General features: G+C 40.1%; 1 protein-coding gene across 1 annotated transcript in view; it reads right to left on the bottom strand.

The window, feature by feature from the left end:
- MYO3A (myosin IIIA) overlaps window positions 1-12746 on the bottom strand; it is a 92768-nt gene extending 80022 nt beyond the window's left edge. Inside the window, exons 1-2 of the mRNA XM_060684219.2 lie at window positions 12569-12746; window positions 7867-8032 (exon numbers count right to left, since the gene is read on the bottom strand). Coding sequence (XP_060540202.2) covers window positions 7867-7916 — 50 coding nt within the window. The 5' untranslated portion in view covers window positions 7917-8032; window positions 12569-12746. The remainder of the gene's footprint in view (window positions 1-7866; window positions 8033-12568) is intronic.
- Between the last annotated feature and the right edge of the window lie 11086 nt (window positions 12747-23832).

Here is a 23832-nt window from a genome sequence, read left to right as displayed (position 1 = left end):
TGCGGAACTGGACAAATTAATTAAACAAGAGATCTTGGTTCCCGTTGACCACGCAAAATGGGAAACCCCCATAGTGACCCCAGTCAAGTCGGACGGCTCAATTAGAATTTGCGCCGACTACAAGTGCACGATCAACAAGGCTTTGCAGCCGAGCGCCTATCCGGTGCCGATCGTGCATCATCTACTACACTCCCTGGGGCCAGGAAAAATTTTCGCCAAACTAGACCTGGCCCAGGCCTATCAACAACTTCCTGTCTACGATGCCACGGCTGAGGCACAGACAATAGTGACCCATAGGGGTGCATTTAAATGCACCAGGCTCCAGTTCGGGGTGAGCGTAGCACCCGGCCTATTTCAAAGCACCATGGAGCGCCTGTTGCAAGGGCTTCCCGGGGTGGTGCCATATTTCGATGACGTCCTAGTCAGCGCTCAGGACGAATAACACCTAGGGGACAGAGTTAGGAACATCCTGTTCAGATTCAGGGAAGCGGGACTCAAATTAAAAAAAAACAAGTGTATGATAGCAGTCCCCTCCGTTGAATTTTTGGGGTACAGGGTGGACGGCACAGGCATCCACCCTACCGAAAGCAAGGTGAGAGCTATTAAGAGCGCACCTGCCCCCAAGACCAAAGCAGAGCTCCAAGCCTTCCTTGGACTGCTCAATTTTTACTCAATGTTCCTGAAAGACAAGGCTACCGTCGCAGATCCCCTACACAAGCTATTGGGGAAGAATGTACCATGGGTCTGGGGGAAACCACAAGCAGCCGCATTTGAGGCTGTAAAGAGACTTCTATCGGAAGACAGTTTCCTAATCCAATACAACGCGGCGCTACCGCTTGTATTGGTTTGTGACGCCTCCCCCGTAGGAGTTGGTGCCGTCCTAGGCCATAGACTGCCGAACGGCCTAGAGGCGCCCATTGCGTTTTACTCTCGCACTCTGTCAAGCGCAGAGCGGAACTATAGTCAATTGGACAGAGAGGCTCTGGCTGCAATTGCGGGGGTTAAAAAGTTCCACGAATACCTTTATGGCCGGCAATTCGAACTTGTGACTGATCACCGGCCCTTGCTAGGACTTTTGGAAGGCGACAGGCCCACCCCCGCTGCTCTTTCCCCACGTTTGACTAGATGGGCTATTTTTCTTTCGGCCTATTCATATCAGCTTGTACATCGACCCGGACGGACCCTGGGTCACGCGGATGCCCTCAGCCGCTGCCCCCTACCTGACTTACTGACCAACCCAACACCAGAGGCCTCCGTCCTTCTACTGGACACATTAACTTTGGGACCTATTTCCTCTGCCGAAGTGGCAAAAGCCTCAGCCAGGGACCCGATCATTCGCACTGTGATGGGGTGGGTGCTGAAAGGGTGGCCGGTCAAGGTGGACGGGGGGGGGACTACCAAGGTTTTGTAAACAAACGAAATGAACTGTTTACGCAAGGTGGTTGTTTGTTGTGGGGTGACAGGGTAATAGTGCCAACGAAACTACGAACGAGGGTCTTAGAATTGCTGCACGAAGGGCATCCGGGCATTGTTAGAATGAAAAGTTTAGCCCGCAGTTACGTATGGTGGCCCAACATGGACCAAGTTATCTCTGAGTGGGTGGGGAAGTGCAGACCCTGCCAGGAGTCTCACCCCGATCCCCCGGTAGCACCCATCCGAGAGTGGGAGAAACCAAAAGGGCCATGGGGGAGGATCCATATTGATTTCGCTGGCCCCTTCCATGGGCAAACATTTTTAATTGTAGTTGATGCCTTTTCGAAATGGCTCGAAATAATTCTAATGCCCTCTACCACAGCCGAGGCAGTCATTAAAGCCCTTCGCAAGCTATTTGCCACACATGGCCTACCGGATACTCTAGTATCTGACAACGGCCCTCAATTCACAGCAACCCTGTTCGAGGGTTACTTGGCCGGCCTGGGCATCCGCCATGCTCTATCGGCCCCGTTCCACCCGGCTTCTAACAGATTGGCCGAACGTTTTGTAAGAACGGCCAAAGAGGCCCTATCCAGACTAGATAACGGGGACTGGCAGGCCAGGATAGATCAATTCTTAGCTGTCCAGCATGCCACACCATGCACAGCCACAGGGAGAAGCCCAGCAGAGCTCCTCATGGGCAGGAAGCTTCGGTGCGTGTTAGATAGGCTTCATCCTAACTACTCGCACGAAAATTTCAAGGGAGAGACCTCTGGACTAAGACAGTTTCAGGTTGGGTCCCTGGTGTTTGCTCGCAACTATGCCAGCGGACCTCTATGGGTTGCAGGAACCATAGTGGGCATAACGGGCCCGAAATCTTATACGGTAGACGTAGGGGTAGACAGACTCTGGAAGCGCCACATAGACCAGCTGAGGAAAAGGGTAGTCGGCGAAGCAAACATAAATTTAGACATATCCGAGCCTAACTATAACAACTTTCCCAAAACAGCTAACCCAAGCCCGGGTTCGCGAGAATACTTAGCTGACAAGCCCTGGTTCCAGCGCTGCCCCAGCGAGTCGCCACTCCCAACCGGGGATAACCACGCCCCGGACAAAATCCAGGAGGTTCCATTGGCGGAGCCGGGAGAGACAGAAAGTCCCTCCGACCAGCTCGACGCCCCACCAAACACTGAACTGCGCAGGTCAACTAGGACGAGAACTCGGCCTGGGCACCTGCGAGATTTTGTGTGTACGTATGTAAATATTTGAATGTTAGTGCCTTCTGGGAAGGGAGGAGTGTTATGTATTGATACTTTTAAGCGGGAGTTTCAAACCCGCCTATGTTTCTGATTGGCTGACAGTCCCTCCAGGATTGTATATAAGGAGGGCTGCAGCCTCTGAGTTTTTGCTGAAGTCTCACTGTAAATTAAAGAGCTGTTGTCACTTGCTTGGTTGTGCCTCTCGTTATTCCCAAACCACTTCTGAAAAAGGTCTGAAAACTTGGCTCTGCCATTTGGCTTGGGGTCCCAGTAGGGGAGTGCTATGCTGATCCCACCTCACCCCCTGTGCAACTTGTTTATACCCTCCTTATATCTCTGCATTTTACCAAGAATGGAGAACCAGCAGGTAGCCTAGTGGGATACACTTAATTATTTTTGAAGGGCAACATTTCATCACAATTCAAATGAGTGGAACTAGGGAGTTTCCTCTCCCCCCCCCCCGCAATTTGAGGGGTGGATTTTTGTGTTCATTTTCATAACACTGAACAAATATTTAAAGATTGGACTTATATTACAATTTGATGTAATATAAAACTGCTACAAATCTGTGGCATAGATACTGAACAACAGAATAACAGAGTTGGAAGAGACCTTTGGAGTTCTTCTAGTCTAATCCCCTATACCCGTGATGGTGAACCTATGGCACGTGTGCCACAGGTAGCACCCGGAGCCATATTGGTGGCCACATGAGCATTGCTGTAGGTCAGCTCCAGTGCGCATGTGTGCGCTGGCCAGCTGTTTTTCGGGCCTTCTGGTCCCACCGGAAGTTGGCAAATGGACTATTTCTAGCCTCCAGAGGGCCTCTGGGGGGTTGGGGAAGGCCATTTTCACCCTCCCCAGGCTCCTAGAATGCCTCTGGAGCCTGGGGAGGGCAAAAAATGGGCCTACCAGGACCACGTGCCATTGCATGCCAAAAGTGTGGGGAGCATGGGGGGTCATGTGTACATGCATGGGGGGAGGGGCACATTGAATTATGAGTATGGGCACGTGTGTGCACGACCTCCCCCACGCTCCCCCTGCTTTTGGCACACAACGGCAAAAAGGTTAGACATCACTGCCCTATACCATTTCAGACAAACGGTTGTCTAATTCTTTTTAAAGGGGACTTGGTCACAAATTTCCAATTTTATTGCATACAAATCTTCTAAAAAAAATGAGATTGTTTCACAAAACTTCTGAGATCTGTTAGAATTAAAACAAGAATTACAGCTAACTATTATTAAGCAGTGTTAGGTTGCCAGTCTTCTGAATTGCAAAGAGTTTGTAGTCTACATATCTTGTTGACTTGTTTTATTGAAGACCTAGTCTAATCAAAATGCTTAAATAACTTCCAGTGCTTTTGTAATTTCTAAAGGTCACCTTGTTAATCATGGCCCAATGTTGTAGGGCTGATTGATCTGTGGGTGTGACAAATCTTCGTAATAAAAACTAACTGGATCAGCTACGCAAACCACAAACATTACCACAATTCTTCCTGACTGGCAAACACAACTAGACAGATAAGACAACAGAAGACAAGCTAATCTGTCAGGCAGCGCTTGATGAAATAACCTCTTTCCTCGAGTGTCACTTTTAGTCACTTAATTGCTATGCACTGGAGCATGTTAGGATAGCCCAAGCTGTTTTTTTATGGGCATACTGGAGGAAAAGAAGGAGAAATAATGTTCTGAAAAGATAGGAGCCCTTTGTAGGACTACACTAAAGGTATTCAAAAACTGGGCTTGCTATGGTATTATCTGATAAAAATAACTGAAGAATTTCCTAGAGATGGCTCAAAAGCTACTGAAATAGCAAGCTAGTGAAAAGCTAATGAAAATGCAGCTTGTTTTGGTAGACTACAACAACAATCACTACAAACACAGATCAGTTTAATCAAATATTGGTGTCCATGCTGCAGTTGTATGTTACAGTGATAAACCAGATATCGGACCACAGGAAATCTACTTCCACAGAATTGTGATGGGGAAAAATGCAAATCTTGAGTATTTGTAGCTTTCAAACCACCTTCCAGAAATTCGGCATCTAATTGAATCATACCCATCTGACCAGGAATTGTTACCCCAACTGATGTAATTTGTGACAATTCATCCATTGTTAAATGTTTTTCACCTAAAGTGGAACCTACAGGGTTTTCTGTTGTTTTACTTAAGGGACATATTCATTATCGTGCCTAAGAAAGCTTGTGTAATTTTCTTTCTATTTCTTAAATAATTACAAGAGAAGGAAGTAGAATATCACATTTAACCAGCAATAAATTATTGTACTGTATGCTGGAAAAACACAAACTTGGGCAAAGACTACTTTCAAAAGTCTTTTTAACAGATCAGTTATAATATTGAACATTTTATTCTGAACAGTGGTTGTTTGAGGAAACATTTAACTCTATTGTTTGCATCAATTCATAGATTGACTTCTTGGCTATAAGCTTTAAGCCTGTCTATTAATGTCATTCATTAGATTTGCCCTTTGTTATGGACTGACATAGGATACCTTTAATGCTGACAACATTGAGCTTTAAGAAGGGAAAGGGGTACTACAAAATGCTGAAAAGAAGAACTGTTTACATCTCTGCACACTACCTCCTTATCAGATTAATGATAAGCAGACAAAAAAAGCAAAATTAATTCCTAAATCTCAGTCGGAGTTTGCAAACAAAAACAACATTAAACTGTCATAAAAACCAATATTAATAATAAATGGGCTGATTTTAGAAGGATTTCTCTATTCAAGTCATTTGACATGGAGAAAAAGGTGGCATCAACAATTGATGGTGTTAAGGAAACGTCTTTTAAATTCTATCTTCTTTTTTAAAAAGGATAATCTGTTATTTCTTACCTTGAAACAGAAGAGACACATCAATACTCATCAACAACTAAATTTCAAATTCAGCACATTATTTTGATGAAGTTGTTTCAGGAAACCTGACATTGAAGCAAAATACTTCTTGCAATTTCATCTTCATGAGGCCCAGGATATCTTGCTAAATGTTCTTTAAAATCATGGAAGCCATAGTAATTCTCTCAATAATATTTCCTTCATTTGCTAAATGGGGACTTGAGCATATTACAGATTACTCAAACTAGGAGTTTTTCTGACATTATACCTATGACAAGAAAGCAATCCCAATATCTGACTACTAAACTAATGGATACACACATAGATTTTTCAAGCAAAAGGAGTATTGTAAAGGGACTTGAGAAGTTCCAGGAATGCAGTCTAGAGAATCAGTTTGGTCTAGTGGTTAAGATGCCAGGCTAGAAAGTGGGAAACCATGAGTTCAAGTCCCACCCCACCCATAAAATCCAGCTGAATGACTTTGGGCCAGTCACTTTTTCAGCCCAACTCATCTCTCAGGATTATTGTTGTAGGAAAAATAGGAGGAGGAAAGTACCACTCGCCATGCACACAAGTTTATCAAAGCCTGGCAATTCCATCAATATACACACCAACCTACAACCAGCTTATGAAACCCTCAGAATTCAAATCAACTGCACAGCCAACCAGCAACTGCACTAACCCTCAACCAACCCAAGCAACCCCCACAACCAGCACTTCACCTTCCAATGACCTTCACCTGATGTGACCTCCCCATCCCAAGACCTACTGACCATACAAAATCCTTATAAGCAGAAGAATGTCAACATAGATATCCCCTAAATTCCGCTGAAGAGCCTGGTAAAGAAACGTTTGGAAACCAATCCACAAACTTGGCTGACTAACTTCCACCATCATCCTTTGTCTGAGCTAGATATTCGGCACTATCGGAGGAAGATGGGTTGAATATGTTCACTGCCTGGAATTATTTACAAAAATAATAAAGGCAGGATACAAATAAATAAATTAAATTTTAAGATATGCCAAATTCATGGATAAATTCATAAGATTAAACAAAACCAATTCCTGACTTAGCATATTTTTCCATTGATAAAATAGCAATTTATGTTATACATGTTGAAATATTATGTTTCTGTAAATTGTGAATGTAAATGGTGGTGTTAACAAAAGTCTCACACCACCTTTTCCCAGTACAATGGAAGCTATATTTTGGATTAGAAACTTTATTTATTTCTTACATTTCTTACATTCTTGTGGGTTTGCTACAAAGACAGAAACTGCTGAAAGTGTTCAGATCAAGTTTAGAGAACAAGGAAAAGTTGGTTGATTATCCTTACTAAAAAGGGAGTGCAAATTTGAAGCTGAATGTATATCCAAAGCAGAACACCAGAAGACATTACCAAAGAAAATTATATAATTATTAAACAGTTGAAAGATGGATCGGATGGTCTTATTTTGAAATGAGAAAGTATTTTCCTTAATGTAAATTAACTGAATAGAGTTTTGGATCTTTTAATTTTTTTAATTCTGATATTCAGAAAAACATGTGCCTACACCATGTTGATCTGATCTTCGCAATAAAGTAGCAAAGAGCAGATTATGAGGAAAAATGATTTCCTCCTTCTGTTAAAAAACTGAATACGATCACATTTTGGGGGATCATAGAGATCAAGAATCAATTATCTCAGGTGGGGAAAAAAATACATATTCACCATTTAGTCAGAGGAACAAGAATTCTAGTAGACAGCTAGAAGACAATTGGCTGCATCTTTCTTTTTGTAGCTACACCCCCCCCCCCAATATGCTCTTTGATCTTTAGAGAACGAATTAGAACTTAAGGGCATTCCAGCAAGACTGTTTATACATTTGGGAAATCTGGCTCCCAAATCTAATATCTTTATCCAGATTCACCAATACTGCAGGTTTAGGCCAAAGCAATTTTGGGGTACATGATGATGGAAGGGATCAGGACTGCATCACAAACATTTGATTTGATTATTTATTTCTATGGCTGTCCAACTCAAACATGGCAGTAACTCTAGTGGGGCTTGAGTTTTCTTCTGTTTCCTGGATTTCATGGGACAGGAAGAGTTCAGAAAATATTTTTAGTTTTTATAATAGTTGTTTTAGGTTTTATGCCATAGTTTTGTTTGTCCTCTCTTAAAATGATAGGAAAACGTATCTTGGGATTTTCTATCCCTTCCAATGAAGGCAATTTTTGGATAACATTCCACCTCCATTATTCATTTCACATAAATGTTAGCTAGTTAAAGCTTACGTGTCAAAATTAAATTCAATGATATTAAAATGTACTTTGCTACATGCAGAGAAAAATTACCTTGCTTTTTCAGGAACGCCCATCTGCTGGTGATTATTAATAGACTCCATTAGTTGTATTTGCTGGTTATATTCTTTGCCTTCCACCTGCTTCACAAAATTGGGCTGCAGTTGGTCAGTCACTCCAGGATGCTTTTCATAATCTTTGGTTAAACACCTGAATTTGGCTAAAAGAACAATTTCTAGGAAATATTTTGAAGTATGACAAAATGATATCAGGACAAGAAAGGGTGCTTGATGCCACCTAAGTATAGGACTAGCATGTGAAATTTTTCCCCATAACTTAGCTTTATTGTCAATCTGTCATATTTTACATATAGCAATAGCACTTAGACTTATATACTGCTTCACCATGCTTTTTACAGCCCTCTCTAAGCAGTTTACAGAGTCAGCATATTGCCCCCAACAATCTGGGTCCTCAGGAAGGATGAAAGGCTGGTCAACCTTGAGCCTGGTGAGATTTGAACTGCCAAATTGCAACAGCCGGCGATCAGCAGAAGTAGCCTGCAGTACTGCACTCTAACCACTGCACCACCGAGGCTCTTATACCAGATTATATTTTAAAAAGCAATGAGAGGATTTGGGAAAGAACCACACTGAGCCTTGGTAGTACAGTGGTTTAAAGCAGTGGTCCCCAACCTTTTTATCGCCGCGGACCAATCAGCCTTTGATAATTTTACCGTGGCCCGCTGAGCGTGCGCAGGGGTGGGGGCTTTGGGCCACACGTGCGTACCTGCGCGGGGCTCTCTTCCCTGGAGCCTTTGCGCACGGCCCAGGAGCTTTTGCGCACGGCCCAGGAGCTTTTGCGCACGGCCCAGGAGCCTTTGCGCTGCAGCGTTCATGTCCCCTGGCCGCTGCGCGGCCCGGTGCCAGGTACTCCACGGCCCGGCACCGGTCCGCGGACCGGGGGTTGGGGACCACTGGTTTAAAGCACCCTGTTATTAACACAGCTGCCTGCAATTACTGCAGGTTCGAATCTTACCAGGCTCAAGGTTGACTCAGCCTTCCATCCTTTCTAAGGTAGGTTAAATGAGGACCCAGTTTGTGGGGGCAATAAGCTGACTTTGTATAAATATACAAAAGTTTGAAGGCTATTGCTTAACGCATTGTAAGCCGCCCTGAGTCTCTCGAGTAGGGCGGCATATAAATCAAATTAAAAAAACAAAACAAAACAAAACAAAAAACCTGTGCTGAAATGCCACTACTATCTTCTCACTGAATATTTTAACAGAATTGTCAGCCTTTCTGAATACATTTCTGCTTGTTCTCAGAGTAACTTTGAAATCAGGTAGTAAGTACCTTTTGAGGGCTCTGTTGTAACTTTGAATGGGTCACTAAGTGATAGATTGTAAGTCAAGGACTACCTGTATTTGTTAAGGTAGAACCATTACTGTAGAAATTAGGCTATATCGCTGCCTACTTCCAATGTTGCATGTACTATTATATGGCTAATAAGCATTATTTGCTCCTTCAAATAGATTGAGACTTTACAATGCCTGAGTCGCATGACATTCTTTAACTCTTCTGAAAATCTGCTCTATAAGAACTGGGGGCCCTTTGGAATCACCTGGGTGACTACTCTGAGAAGGAGGGTTTAAATCTCTCCAAGTTATTTTCTATCTGTGCAGAAGACTACTTAAGATTAAAGCCAAAGGATCAAGGGAGGTAAAGGCTACAGATATATAATCTAAACATCTTGAAAAAGCTAAGAGGTCTGGAACAGGTCATTTCATGACACTGAAAGACTAAGAATCCCATTTATATTAGCATGATAAAAGAAAGGTTAAATATAAATATATGAAATACAATAAATACCTATTGACCTAAAATCACTGTTGTGCATACACTGCAGGGCAAATCCTTCATTAACAAGGATAATAGGAAGGTGTTATAGCAAGCAAAAATATTACCAAAACATTTCCAATGCTGTGTTTATGTGCAATGTATATACTGCTTTTTAAAAATGATCAGACTATCATTCACTTGCCGATAAAATCATTGAATTCAGCTGACCATAGTTCTTGCTGCTATAATACTGGAGATGGATTCTTGTAGAAGGTGGTACTAAAACAAGTTAATATGTTAATACAACAGGCCTGAAGCTAGCTCCCCCTATTAAAATGTGAATAGTCAAACTGAGTAATGAAATTGCAAGACTAATTGCAAATTGATTTCCTCTTATTTATAAGGAGCCCTTTTAGAAAAGTAGAATTCAGCACTGATTACCTTAATGTTACAAAGCTAACAACATACTATACCATAAATATGACTAATGACTTATTTTTTTATTATTTACGCACAAGTTCCCTGTAATCCTAAAAGCCATTAGTTTAACAGTTCTTTGTATTCTATCAGGTTGAGAGAAAAAAAATATTTACTTACAATCAAGTTGAAGACCATGCTCTAAAACAGTATTTTTAAACCTCAACATTAAAATGTATGGACTTCAACTCCCAGAATTTCCTGGCTAGAAATCTGATTGGGGAATTTTGGGAGTTGAAGTCCATATCTCTTAAAGTTGCTGAGGTTGAGAAATATTACCCTAATCCATTGACTAATACAGAATTTTTGATAATCTTATAATCTGGATTTTCCACTGCTAGATGAAATAACAAGAAATATATTATTAATATATGTTTGGGATGTCAGCCCTGGAGGCCATCTTTTTTTTTTTTTTTTGGATCTTCAGGGCTGCCACACTTAGTGCTGTGGGAAATTGGGATGGGGGATTGCATGGAGTTGCAGGGATATCTAGCCATAATAACATTCTTTTCTCTGAGAGTCAAGGACACTCTTCCTGCACCTGGAGTGGCGTGACTGGGAGGCATCTCCAGTTGGGATGGTGCAATGATTGGACCATGTGATGGACATGTGGGTGCAGGGGGAAGGAACCTGGACTGGAGAAAACCTGGAAGCTTTCAGATTCGGGTTTTCCCAGATGTGCCAATATGATATCTCTAATAAAATGGAAATTTGAGGAACTTCTAGCCTTGGAATCTTCTTTCATTGGGGTGTTATTTGGAACCCTGACAGAAATATTACCTTAATCCATTAACTAATACAGAATTTTTGATAATCTAATAATCTGGATTTTTCTACTGCTAGATGAAATAACAAGAAATATATTATTACCCTGTTTCCCCAGAAATAAGACATCCCCTGATAATAAGCCCAATCGGGCTTTTGAGCACATGACAATAAGGCCAAGCACTATTTTCAGGGTTCAAAAAAAATATAAGACAGGGTCTTAGTTTCAGGAAAACACAGAAATATATGTTTGGGATTCACAAATAAAAGATTAGACAAGTCTCTACTTATTTAACAGAATTACAGAATAACAGAGTTGGAAGAGGCCTTGGAGGTCTTCTAAACCAATCCCTTGCTCAGGAAGGAAACCATACCATTTCAGAAAATAATTGTCCAATCTCTTCTTGAAAACCTCCAGTGTTGGAGCATCCACAATTCTGGAGGCAAATCATTCCACTGATTAATTGTTCCAACTGTCAGAAAATTTCTTCTTAATTCTAGGTTGGTTCTCTCCTTGATTAATTCTCTTCTTGTCCTGCCTTCAGTTGCTTTGGAAAATAAGTTGATCCCCTCTTCTTTGTAGCAGTCTCTTAGATATTGGAAGACTACTATCATGTCACCCCTAGTCCTTTTCATTAATTTACCGTTTACATCCTTACACCATCCTCCCACAGCTGGCGGCATCCAGAAGGGCTTTCTGCCATGACTCCCATCCTTATTGTACTCATTATACCCCTTCATGTGACATTTGACCCTACCTACTCTCTTGACTTTCCAACAGAGCCTCAATGCCTGGTTCTGACATTTGGCCTGAGAGTTAATGGACTTAGAAGAACATCCCACCCCACTCTGGTTTTTAATGTATTTAGTCTCTGTTTATTTTAATATTAATATTTAATCTTAACATTTGTACCTGTTTTCAAATAAATAAATGAAAAATATCTGAAAGCAGATAGACCCTGGCCCCATCTACCTGCAGTGAAGTTGAAAAAGAAGAAAGAAAAAACAAAGGCCAATACAACTTCAGGTGCTTGTATCAGAATATAATGGGGAAAGGTTTATTTCCTACAGACATATCTGAAAGTAGCATTCTATAAGTCCTACTTTTTGCTACAGTAACGTAAAAACAATTTGTTTAATTAGATGGTAATAGGAACATATCACTGAATTATAATACTCCTTACACCAGAAATATATGTATAATTTAGACAAAGTGATTTTCAAATTATAAAATGTTAATTGTGAAACACTGCATCCTAGAATTTGAATATATCTACCCAAACCTTGAGCTCTTCAGAGAAAAAATCCTGTCATTTCAAGTGCTGGTACTCATGCCGGTACTCAAGCACAACCACAGATTGTAAAAGCATAGATTCAGTTTTTCCCATCTTAAACTATCAAATTTTGTTGAATGGCCAATTCTGTTACATTATCATTCGAGCTGATGATGGAGAATGAAGTCAACGAAAGGAAATCTATCGTTGACTCAGAGCTTTTAATTTCTGTCTACTTTCATGCAGGATTCCAGGAATTTCCAGTTAGTGAGGTAATGGGCTGTGGCATTCTTAAGAATTTAGCATTTGGTTGAGAAATTTTTTTTCTCTGACTTATTTTTTTCAATGCTATTACAGCTGTTAAAAAACCCAAAGCACAGATCAGTTTTACTAAGTTCTTACCTTTGTATTCAGAAACAAATTCTCATGGGATGCAAATCAGCCAAAGGTGGGTTTCCATCACCTATACAGTTTTAATCCCCAGGGCCCATGCTTCAGATCAAATATCACAAGCACTATCTTGCTGTTGCTTGCGTGCAAGCACCTGCTGAGGTAAAGTAGATGAATAAACAAATAAGAACTGGATTAGAAATCCCTTTGGGAAAGGTCTAAAATTGCTTAAATCCTCATTCACTTTGCATTTTTAAGTGCTTCAACTTCATTTGCACTCCTTAAACTAATCTTAAAGTACCCAGTGCCTTGAGATATTTTGGACATCAAACCCTAAATTCCCAACTAATTTGCTGGCCATTCAAGTGGAAACCATGTGAGATAAATTTCAGGAAATCTTTATTTATCAGATTTATCAGATTTAATCTATCAGATTGGGAAAGATGAAATAGCTAAAAGACTTACTCATCAGTTTTTGCGCATTCCCAAATTTCATGATATAAACCTCAACAAAATAACTCTTAGTCAAAATATATGAAGGCTACAATGTGCAATAAAATACATATTATAAGTTAACGCATTTAAAAAATAATCTTTAAAGTAGATATTTTGTGACAAGATAGGTTTGTATGTAATATCTACAAATATTTGCATGTTTACATGCGCAAGACTGATCCAGAAATATAACAAATATATGAATAAACACAGATGAAACCGATACTGATTCAGAAAGAGATCTGACAATCCATTGTATCTTCAATCATGCTGTTTGATTCTAAAAAAAAATAATAATAAAGCTTTTAAAGACAGCTATGATTTCAAGATTTTTATGCCACAACCTAAGAAGTAGAAACATTCTGAAAGGTTAAGTATTCAAATTATTTGATTTCCCCTAGTGCCTGAGAATAACATTTGATAATTTTGCTGAAGATGGCTGCTGTGATTGCTGTGATATCCCATGGCAGAGGGAATACCTCTTTTGTTTCCATTTATTGCAACGTAGCATCTAAAGACCACTTAAATCCCTTTCTTCAAGACCAGATGCACACATTTCAAGATTCAATGTAGGCTTTGATAGCAAGTCTTGTTATAATTCACACATCAGCTATGGGCAATAACTGAAGAAGCTCTAGTAAGGCGCTTCACATATGAATAAGTACTTAAAGAGACTCTTCATCACAGTATAAAAATGGACTCAACCAGTTATATAGCTGAAAATGAGATAAATCAGTAAGTGACGATGAACTGTTAAATTGCCAATTCCTCATCTTAAACTGTAGCAGTACATCTTGAGACCCATAGAAGGGCTCCTTGACACATATTTTAGTTTTGGGCAGGTGATGATACACAAAGCATTTCTAGAGCATCAAATTTTTGTACATGTTTTGTAGCCATCCATCCCATAATGATGGTTATTATTAATTGAATCCCACAGACCAGTGGTGGGTTGCTCCCGGTTCGGTCCAGTTCTTGCGAACTGGTAGTAATGGCAGTGGGAGGCTCCGCCCACCCACCCTGAGGTCATCACTGACAATCTGTGCATGCTCAGAAGCGTGCACGCTCCCATTGCGAACCGGTAAGTGGAACCCACCCCTGCCATAGACTATGTGATGTACTTAAAATGGAACATTTTAAAGCAGGGATGGGCAAGATATGGCCCTCCAGATGTTGCTGAATTCCCCTTCCAAGTACTTTTAGTGAGCATGGTCAATGTCATGGAATGGCATGCATAATATTCCAATAAAGTATTGAGGCACACATGTGGCTACATCGTTCTAAATTAAAATATAGTTGGCTACAAAAAGTTTAAGACAGTTCTAATTTATCTGGTATGCAAAAAATAGGTATCCAATGCTCTACAGAGTCTGAGCCAGTGGGTTAGCATGTGTCTAGTTGCAACTTCTGAAGGTTACAAAGGAGAACACATTAGCCAGTGGTGAAATCCAATTTTTTTTTACTACTGGTTTTGTGGGCGTGGCTTGGTGGGTGTGGCTTGGTGGGCATGGCAGGGAAAGGATACTGCAAAATCTTCATTCCCACCCCACTCCATGGAAAGGATACTGCAAAATCTCCATTCCCACCCCAGCCAGAGGTGGTATTTGCCGGTTCTCCGAAGTGCTCAAAATTTCCGCTACCGGTTCTCCAGAACCTGTCAGAACCTGCTGGATTTCACCCCTGCATTAGCCTATTTCACAAATAATGCATATATCAGGAGAAGCATGCAAGAAAACTTTCATGCAGATTTTTCTAAAAAGTAGGAAACTTAGCTTGAAATAAGATGAAAGAGACTAATATTGGAAGTACACACTCACTGGAAGAGGTATTCAGAAGCTGGACATTAGATTGGAAATCTGCCATGGGTTTGGTGGACAGAGTCTCAAATTCAGAGACCATATGACTGCAGAACTTTCTTTCCTGGCTCCATAGAAAATTATTATTTTTGGTATCAAAGTTCTATTACTGGGAGATATGAAAAGGGAGTAGACTGGGGGATGGCATGGATTTTAAAAACACTAGATCCACAGGATTCAAAGATCTAACCATCTACTAAGTGTAATCCCTACTCCCTATGTTTTTAAATACATTTCTGTGCAATGTTGAGTTAAACCTTTGGTTGGTGAGTTTTACCAAAACATTTCACCCAGTATTTAGATTTTCCTTTGGCTACTATGCACAAGTATTACAACCATTCATTTAGTGACCATTCAAAATTACAAATGGTGCTTCAAAAAGTGACTTTTGACTGTTTTTCACACTTATGACCATTGCAGCATTCCCACAATCACATGATCAGAATTTTGTTGCTTGGCAACTGGCATGTATTTATGATGGTTGCAGTGTCCTGGGGTCATGTGATCACTTTTTGTGACATTCTGATAAGTCAATGAAGAAGCCAGATTCACTTAACAAATTTTATTAATTTAACAACTGCAGTGATTCACTTAACAACTGTGACAAGATCCTAAAATGGGGCAAAACTCACTTAACCCATCTTGCCCAACAACAGAAATGCTGGGCTCAATTGTGGTCATACATCAAGAACTACCTGTATGAAAGTTGTCCTGAGTAAAGAACTCAGAACAGGTAAATAAATAAATGGATAATTGTCTATGATGATATAAAAATGCACTTAAAAAAAGAAGTCATATTATATATTTTATTACAATGGACATTACTGAGTATAGGATAGAATACAATTTCAATGTGAGGTAGCCATTTTACTATACCCTAATGAATAAAAACAGAATCTTAGGTATATTTTAATAACTTTAGGCCATATTAAAAATAGGATTTGGCCTCAATATTTAAAAGCATTGTAATGAAAGAACAGGGACAGAAGTGGGGAGAATTGCCATGTGATGGATACATAGATGCATAGAGAAATAAAAATAGAGAAGATGTATGTGAAAAAAATAAACAATTGATAAAATGCCACCTAAACTCGGGAACCCTTCAAAAGAGAATCTCCTACTGAAGTATTGCAATCGAGGCAACTTCTGGTCAGCTGACCAGATATATCTAAAGAAAATAGGTAAATTGACAGCAGTGTAAAATTTTTAGAGTTCCCACTGGCAGGAATCACTTCTTATCCTCATTGTTTCAACAAAGCATTTCTTCTAGTATAAGGTGACCAGATTTTAACATTGGTAAAGAGGGACATTGTGGGCGTGGCTTATTTTGTGGGTGTGGCTAGCTGGTCATGTGACTGGGTGGGCGTGGCTAGCTGGTCATGTGACCGGGTGGCCATGGCTATGTGTATAGGGTAAGGTGAACAGATTTTAACATTGGTAAGAAGGACACCAGTGTGGGCGTGGCTTATTGTGTGGGCGTGGCTTGGAGGCCATGTGACTGGGTGGGCGTGGCTAGCTGGTCATGTGACCGGGTGGCCATGGCTATGTGTATAGGGACTACTCAGAGGGCTGAAAAGTCATTTCTGACAGGTCCTCACACTTTTGACTGGTCCTCACACTTATGACCATCCTCACATTTATGCCCGTGCAGCATTCTTAACAACCATGTCACTCATTTCACAACTGCTTCTCTTCACCATGGTGACAAGATAGGGCAAAAACGTAAAATTTGAGGACAGTCGTAAGTTCGAGGACTGGTCAAAAGTGCGAGGACCAGTCAAAAATAACTTTTTCAGCCCTCTGAGTAGTCCATATGCACAAAAGGACTAACCAGAGGGCTGAAAAAAGTCATTTCTGACAGGTCCTCGCACTTTTGACTGGTCCTCACACTTATGACCATCCTCACATTTATGCCCATGCAGCATTCTTAACAACCATGTCACTCATTTCACAACTGCTTCTCTTCACCATGATGACAAGATAGGGCAAAAATGTAAAATGTGAGGACAGTCGTAAGTTCGAGGACTGGTCAAAAGTGTGAGGACCAGTCAAAAATAACTTTTTCAGCCCTCCGAGTAGTCCATATGCACAAAAGGACTAACCAGAGGGCTGAAAAAAGTCATTTCTGACAGGTCCTCGCACTTTTGACTGGTCCTCACACTTATGACCATCCTCATATTTATGCCCGTGCAGCATTCTTAACAACCATGTCACTCATTTCACAACTGCTTCTCTTCACCATGATGACAAGATAGGTCAAAAATGTAAAATGTGAGGACAGTCGTAAGTTCGAGGACTGGTCAAAAGTGCGAGGACCAGTCAAAAATAACATTTTCAGCCCTCTGAGTAGTCCATATGCATAAAAGGATACAGTAATAGAGAGGGATGAAGGAAGGGAAGGGAAATTAGAGTAGGAGTGACGGTTAAGAGAGGGAGGAAGAGAGGAGGAGAAGGAGAAAGGAAGAGGAAGTAGGGAGGAGAAAAAGAGGGTGGGGGAAAGAGAAAGTAAGAAGGAAAGAAAAGAGAGGTGGTAGGTTTGAGGAGAAAGATTGCTGTACAATAAAAAAGATGAAAGGGAAGAAAGCCAACCCCAAACAAATATAAAGATATTAAGATAAAGAATGAATTGTTAAACTTTAAGGAATAAAAGAGAACAAATATGAATAAATAGCAATAATTAGAAACACACATACATACAATGTATTTTCTTTGAACAGAATATTTGGCTGGTTCACAAATTTAAACAGTGTTTAGTCATTTCAATTAAATTTACAATTTCTATATTTCCTTTTTGCCATATTTATTCCTCATCTATTTTTTAAAAAAAACAATATTACCCTTCATCCTCATCTCTAATCTTAATCAAATTCAATTTTTCCCTTCTATTCTATTTTATACCCCTTCCCATTGTCATCTATTTTTATATCCATCCTCACATTGGTTAATTATGTAATTATGTAATACAGTTGTTTAATACAAATTCAACATTTTAATATAAATCAATTAGTTATATAACTATCTTTTTTGTATATTAATCAATATGAACATGAATATTCCAATTATTTCCATGCAATCCAATTTCTTACAAATCAATTAATTATACTTACCAATAATAATAAACCAAATAATTTCCCCCATATATTCCTCCAAACCACAACTTAACCATTTCTGCTTTCAACACAGTATACAATTAATAGTATCTCAATTATTACAATTCCCTAGTTAAAAAGAGCTTTTTTTTCTTTTGTGTTTTAAAATCTTGAACTCTCCTCTTTTGCCCTAAATAATTTCCCATTGTTTACACCTACCTTTTTTGGTGAGGAAAAGGAAAATAAATCTGCTGCCTAATTTTCCAACGTTGCAAGCAAACAGCAAAGCCAACAGCCAGTTTCACTTTCGTTTTGAGCTTGGTTTGCACAAAGAGAAAAAAAAAACTGCTGAGCAATTTAGGAAGAGCAGAGCCCTGCGCAAATCAGCTGAGAGGGGGAAGCCGAGCTAATCAACGTAGGGCGGCCCTTTGAAGCCCCGCGGCAAGAGTTTAAACAGGTTTTTTTCCCTCTAGCCAGCAGCGGGGATTCAGGAGGCAGAATGAAAAATCGGGACTTTTTTAAAACGCCGCGGGACGCGGGACAAATTGCTCAAAAGCGGGACTGTCCCGCCAAAAGCGGGACGTCTGGTCACCTTATTCTAGTAGTATCAATAAAAGAGAATAACTGTGAACTGTGGAGTGCTTAATGCTCTCTGATCTTGGTTGTTTGTTTGCAGATGTAGTTGAATAATGTAACATCTGCAAGCAAACAATCAAGATTAGAAAGCACCAAGGACTCTACAAATTGTAGTAGCATTTGCAGTTTTCTGCCAGGTACCTTACACTATATAATGGCAACTGTTTTCTTACCATTTTGCATTTTTTTCCTCTGCCAGTGACTTGAAAGGGGTTAACATTTAGTTGTAAATTAGGTTTTTAGAAGCAATCCAACTGCAAGGTTTTCAGATGGATGATTACAGTTATTATCACATCCTTTTCTTAGCAGCAAGAAATCCCAGCAAGGATCTGAAAGGATCAAACTAGCTTTTTATGTAAATCATAGTATATACCATATGGGATTTTTTTTCTATAAGGAACACAGCAGTTTTCAAAAAAAGACACAATACCAGTGTCAGGAGGAGGGGAAATCTCACCTTCAGCTATTAACTGTTCATTTCACTGCAATCTTGAAAAATATTAAAAATCTATTCCTTCTTTAAAAAAGTATTATTGAGGGTTTTTAAAGAAAAGCATATGACACTCACCAAGACTCCTTTTAAGGGAGAGCTGCTGTTATAACGATTATGTTCCAAATTCTACTAGCATGACAGATTGAAAATTAGGATGTAACAGAAAGTTTATTTATATAAAATGCATATCCCTGAACTTTCAACTGCATTAATGGTTTTCAAGGAATCCTTATCATGCACTGATATATTTGCAGAGGACATTCTTCTTTCTACAAAGTTGCAGAAAATTTTGAGACATGTTACAGACTGTGCACTCAAGTGACATAGGCTAGTATTTTACCAATTTCAATTTTTAACTTTGTTTTTCCACTAAAAAAAATAGTATTTTAAGAATGGCAAAAATATTTCAAGAAAACTAAGCAAAAAGGTATCTTACATGTTTACAATTCACTGATTTGTAGATGCATGCTACGATATCCATTAACCAACGCCTTCTGGCAACTGATGAAATATGAAGGCCAGTTTGTTTTCAGAGAACCTGCTTGTCCTTACCAATTTATTAATATGGAATCACAATAAGTTTTGACAGCCAATTTGGTATAGTGGCAAATGAACCAGATTAGAAACCGAAAGTCTCTGAGTTCTAGTTCTGCCTTAGACACAAAGCCAGCTGGGTGATCAGTCACTTTCTCTTAGCCCTAGGAAGGAGGCAAAACCAAACCATCTTCCAAAAAAAAAAAAAAAAAAACTTGCCAAGAAAAATTCAGGGACCAGACCAGGTAATCTAGAAAAAAATTGACTTAAAGGCATCCCCCTCCCAAAACAAAATCTCCAGTAAATTTTATAGTGATCCACAAGGTTCACTTGGAACCCAAGTATGAAAAACATATTTACGAAATTCTTATCCATCAAAAAGATGTGGTGTGTGTGAAAATTGGATTTTTTTTCATTTTTATGGTCAATTTCTCTCAGAAATTAGTGGTCAAGTGATCATATGGTAATTTGCCTGCTATTATCTAGGTTGACAGCTGCAAAACCCTTATTTATTCTACTGTTTCTATATCCAGACTCCACAAATATTCCCAGCACTTTAAATATATTATACAGTGATAAAAGCTATAATACGAATACCCACCTCCCCATCCCATTCAACAGTAATACAACCCATGTCTTAATAACAACAACAAAGTCATTAACACAGGTTCTGAAGAGAGGCACCCAGCTTTATGCTCCAGAGAGACACTTCAATCACACAACAGGATGCAGATCTGGACCATCCTATCAAAAAAAAGGGCAAGGGCTGAAATCCTGTATTATGCTCTACTGTCAGATTTGATTATCATAAATTGCTTTACAGGGAAAATGGCAAGCGTAAAACCAACGCTGATTTGCAGAAAAGGCTCGGTCTGAAATCACATCCTGCTCCTTTAATAAAAAAAAAATACCTGAAATAATGAAAGCGTATAAAGAATTTGTTTATGTTCAGAAATATGTATGTTTTATATTTTAATTGCAGGGCATGGATTTCCTTAAGGCTGTTTTTTTTCAAAATTATGATTATTAACCTTTTCCTTGAGGTAGCAGACTGGCCTTTGAAGTCTGCACCATTAGCTGAACAAGATCTCCTAAGGCACTTGCTTTTTTACCAAAGGATCACAATGTCATGCCACACTTGGCAATGTTCTCTTTCTGCACCTCATTAGCCAGTCAAGCATGAAGCCAGAGTTGCAAATTTTCTAACAGCTTTTCTTGGGGTGGGAAAGTGGAAGAGGTTGGTACATAATTTTGAAATTATTTTTCTTTCCAAGGAAGTACAAGAAGTCCTTGCTTATGACCACAAAAGGGACCACAAATTGCTAGACATCTTGGTCATTAAGTGAGACATCATGCAAGCATGATAGACTTACAACCTCACTTCCACCATGGTTGTTAAGTGAGACATCATATGACTGTGATGTATAATTTTACGGTCAGTGTATCCATTGACTCTACTTGCTGAAAGCTAGCTGTGACGCGTGCAAATGACCCTGGCACATGGTAGACATTATAAGTCAAAGGTTCAGTTGTAAAATTACTTCTTTAGTGCTGTCATAACTCTGAATAGTTGCCAAACAGAGCAGTCAGTAACTGAGGAATATATATATATATATGCTTATTCTTTCTAGGCAGGTTTTACCTACATAAACTAAGTTGTTCTGCAGCTCTGGTTGTGTGAAATCTCATTCACAAGCTTCAGGGCTTTTTTTCCGTTGACAAACTGCAACTCTATGTTGCTCTCTGGGAGACTCAGATAGCTATTTCTGCCTTTTAAGGCGTCGTCAGTGAGCCACACCCACTTCTCAGATATTCCCCCTGTAAAGGTACAATGTGTCTTTTTCTTTTTCGTAGGCTTTTATGTGCATATTCTTTCTAGCCAGGTTTTACCTACATAAACTAAGTTGTTCTGCAGCTCTGCTTGTGTGAAATCTCATTCACAAGCTTCAGGGCTTTTTTTCCGTTGACAAACTGCAACTCTGTGTTGCTCTCTGGGAGACTCAGATAGCTATTTCTGCCTTTTAAGGCGTCGTCAGTGAGCCACACCCACTTCTCAGATATTCCCCCTGTAAAGGTACAATGTGTCTTTTTCTTTTTCGTAGGCTTTTATGTGCATATTCTTTCTAGCCAGGTTTTACCTACGTAAACTAAGTTGTTCTGCAGCTCTGCTTGTGTGAAATCTCATTCACATGCTTCAGGGCTTTTTTTCCGTTGACAAACTGCAACTCTGTGTTGCTCTCTGGGAGACTCAGATAGCTATTTCTGCCTTTTAAGGCGTCGTCAGTGAGCCACACCCACTTCTCAGATATTCCCCCTGTAAAGGTACAATGTGTCTTTTTCTTTTTCGTAGGCTTTTATGTGCATATTCTTTCTAGCCAGGTTTTACCTACATAAACTAAGTTGTTCTGCAGCTCTGGTTGTGTGAAATCTCATTCACAAGCTTCAGGGCTTTTTTTCTGTTGACAAACTGCAACTCTGTGTTGCTCTCTGGGAGACTCAGATAGCTATTTCTGCCTTTTAAGGCGTCGTCAGTGAGCCACACCCACTTCTCAGATATTCCCCCTGTAAAGGTACAATGTGCCTTTTTCTTTTTCGTAGGCTTTTATGTGCATATTCTTTCTAGCCAGGTCTCACAACAGAAAAAAAGCCCTGAAGCTTGTGAATGAGATTTCACACAACCAGAGCTGCAGAACAACTTAGTTTACGTAGGTAAAACCTGGCTAGAAAGAATATGCACATAAAAGCCTACGAAAAAGAAAAAGATATATATATATATATATATATATATATATATATATATATATATATATATATATATATATATATATATATATATATATATATATATATATATATATATATATAAATTTGATTTATATGCCACCCTTCTCCAGAGACTCAGGGCGGCTTACAATGTGCTCAGCAATAGCCTGCATCCTTTTGTATATTTATACAAAGTCAGCTTATTGCCCCCACAACTGGGTCCTCAATTTACCCAACTTAGAAAGGATGGAAGGCTGAGTCAACCTTGAGCCTTGGCAAGATTCGAACCTGCAGTAATTGCAGGTAGCTGGTCTTAATAACCAGCTTAATAACAGGGTGCCTTAGACCACTGTACTACCAAGGCTCTTAATTATCTGTAAGGCATTAACTATCTGTAAGGCATTAACCCTGTGGTTCCTTCTGATGAGCAGATCTAGAGTTTTCAATACCCTCAGGTAATATTAAAGGGGTGCAATGGCTTGGCGATTAAAGATGCTGAACTTATCAGCTGGAAAGCTGTCAGACCGGATTTAAGACCCGAACTCTGCTCAATGGGGTGAGCTCCTGTTACTTGCCCCACCTGTTGCCCACCTAGGAGTTTGAAGGCATGAAAATATGACTGGATAAATAGGTACCATTTCGGTAAGAAGTGTTGTGGTCCGCTAGCAGCCTGCACAGCTGGCAACAGAGTTGGACAGTGAGGAGGCTGGGGAGGACCATGGGCCAGTCCTGGAGTCTGGGGAAGGCTCAGACAAGGGCTCTGCCTCAGAGGCAGAAAAAGGGCCATCTGGGAGGTAGATGCTGCCTCTGGAGCCTCCAGAGTCGGACATCAGCGAGGGAGAGGAACAAGGGTAGCCTGTTTCCAGTGCGCGCATGCGCAGAGCTGCCAGAAGGCAAGAACAACTAAAACAAAAGGGACAACTCAGGAGTAGGGCTGGGAGATGATTGGCCCCTCCCATAAGACTTAAAAGAGGAGCAAAGGCACATGGGCCTTTGCAGGAAGCCACGTTTGTTCATTCAGTTCAGCTTAAAGCCTGAAGCTCTGTTTGATTCTGGACTCCGTGTGGCTTTGCCAATTAGATCTTTGGCAGCGTGTCAAGGAAGATAAAGATGGGTGATTATCCCAAAGAACTTCTTCTGAAGGACTCTTTATAACTAATTGGGACTCATCTGTGAATGAACAGAATTCACAGCTGTTGCAATAAAAGAGGTTTTGGGGACTACTCATGTGTTTTACTGACTCAGGAAGCCTAGGTCAAAACAGGAAGGTAACAGTGTTTCATGTGCCTGAGCGGATAGTTATACTGGTCACATGATCATGGGAATGTCTTCAGACAACACTGGTTCCCTTGGCTAAGAAATGGAGATGAGCACTGCCGGTTAGAGTTGGACACGACTGGACAGGAGAAA

The sequence above is a fragment of the Pantherophis guttatus genome, chromosome 4 (assembly GCF_059756535.1).
Source record: "Pantherophis guttatus breed Tessera chromosome 4, ASM5975653v1, whole genome shotgun sequence".
Classification (NCBI taxonomy): Eukaryota; Metazoa; Chordata; class Lepidosauria; order Squamata; family Colubridae; genus Pantherophis; species Pantherophis guttatus.
This window is presented reverse-complemented; position numbering and strand designations above follow the sequence as displayed.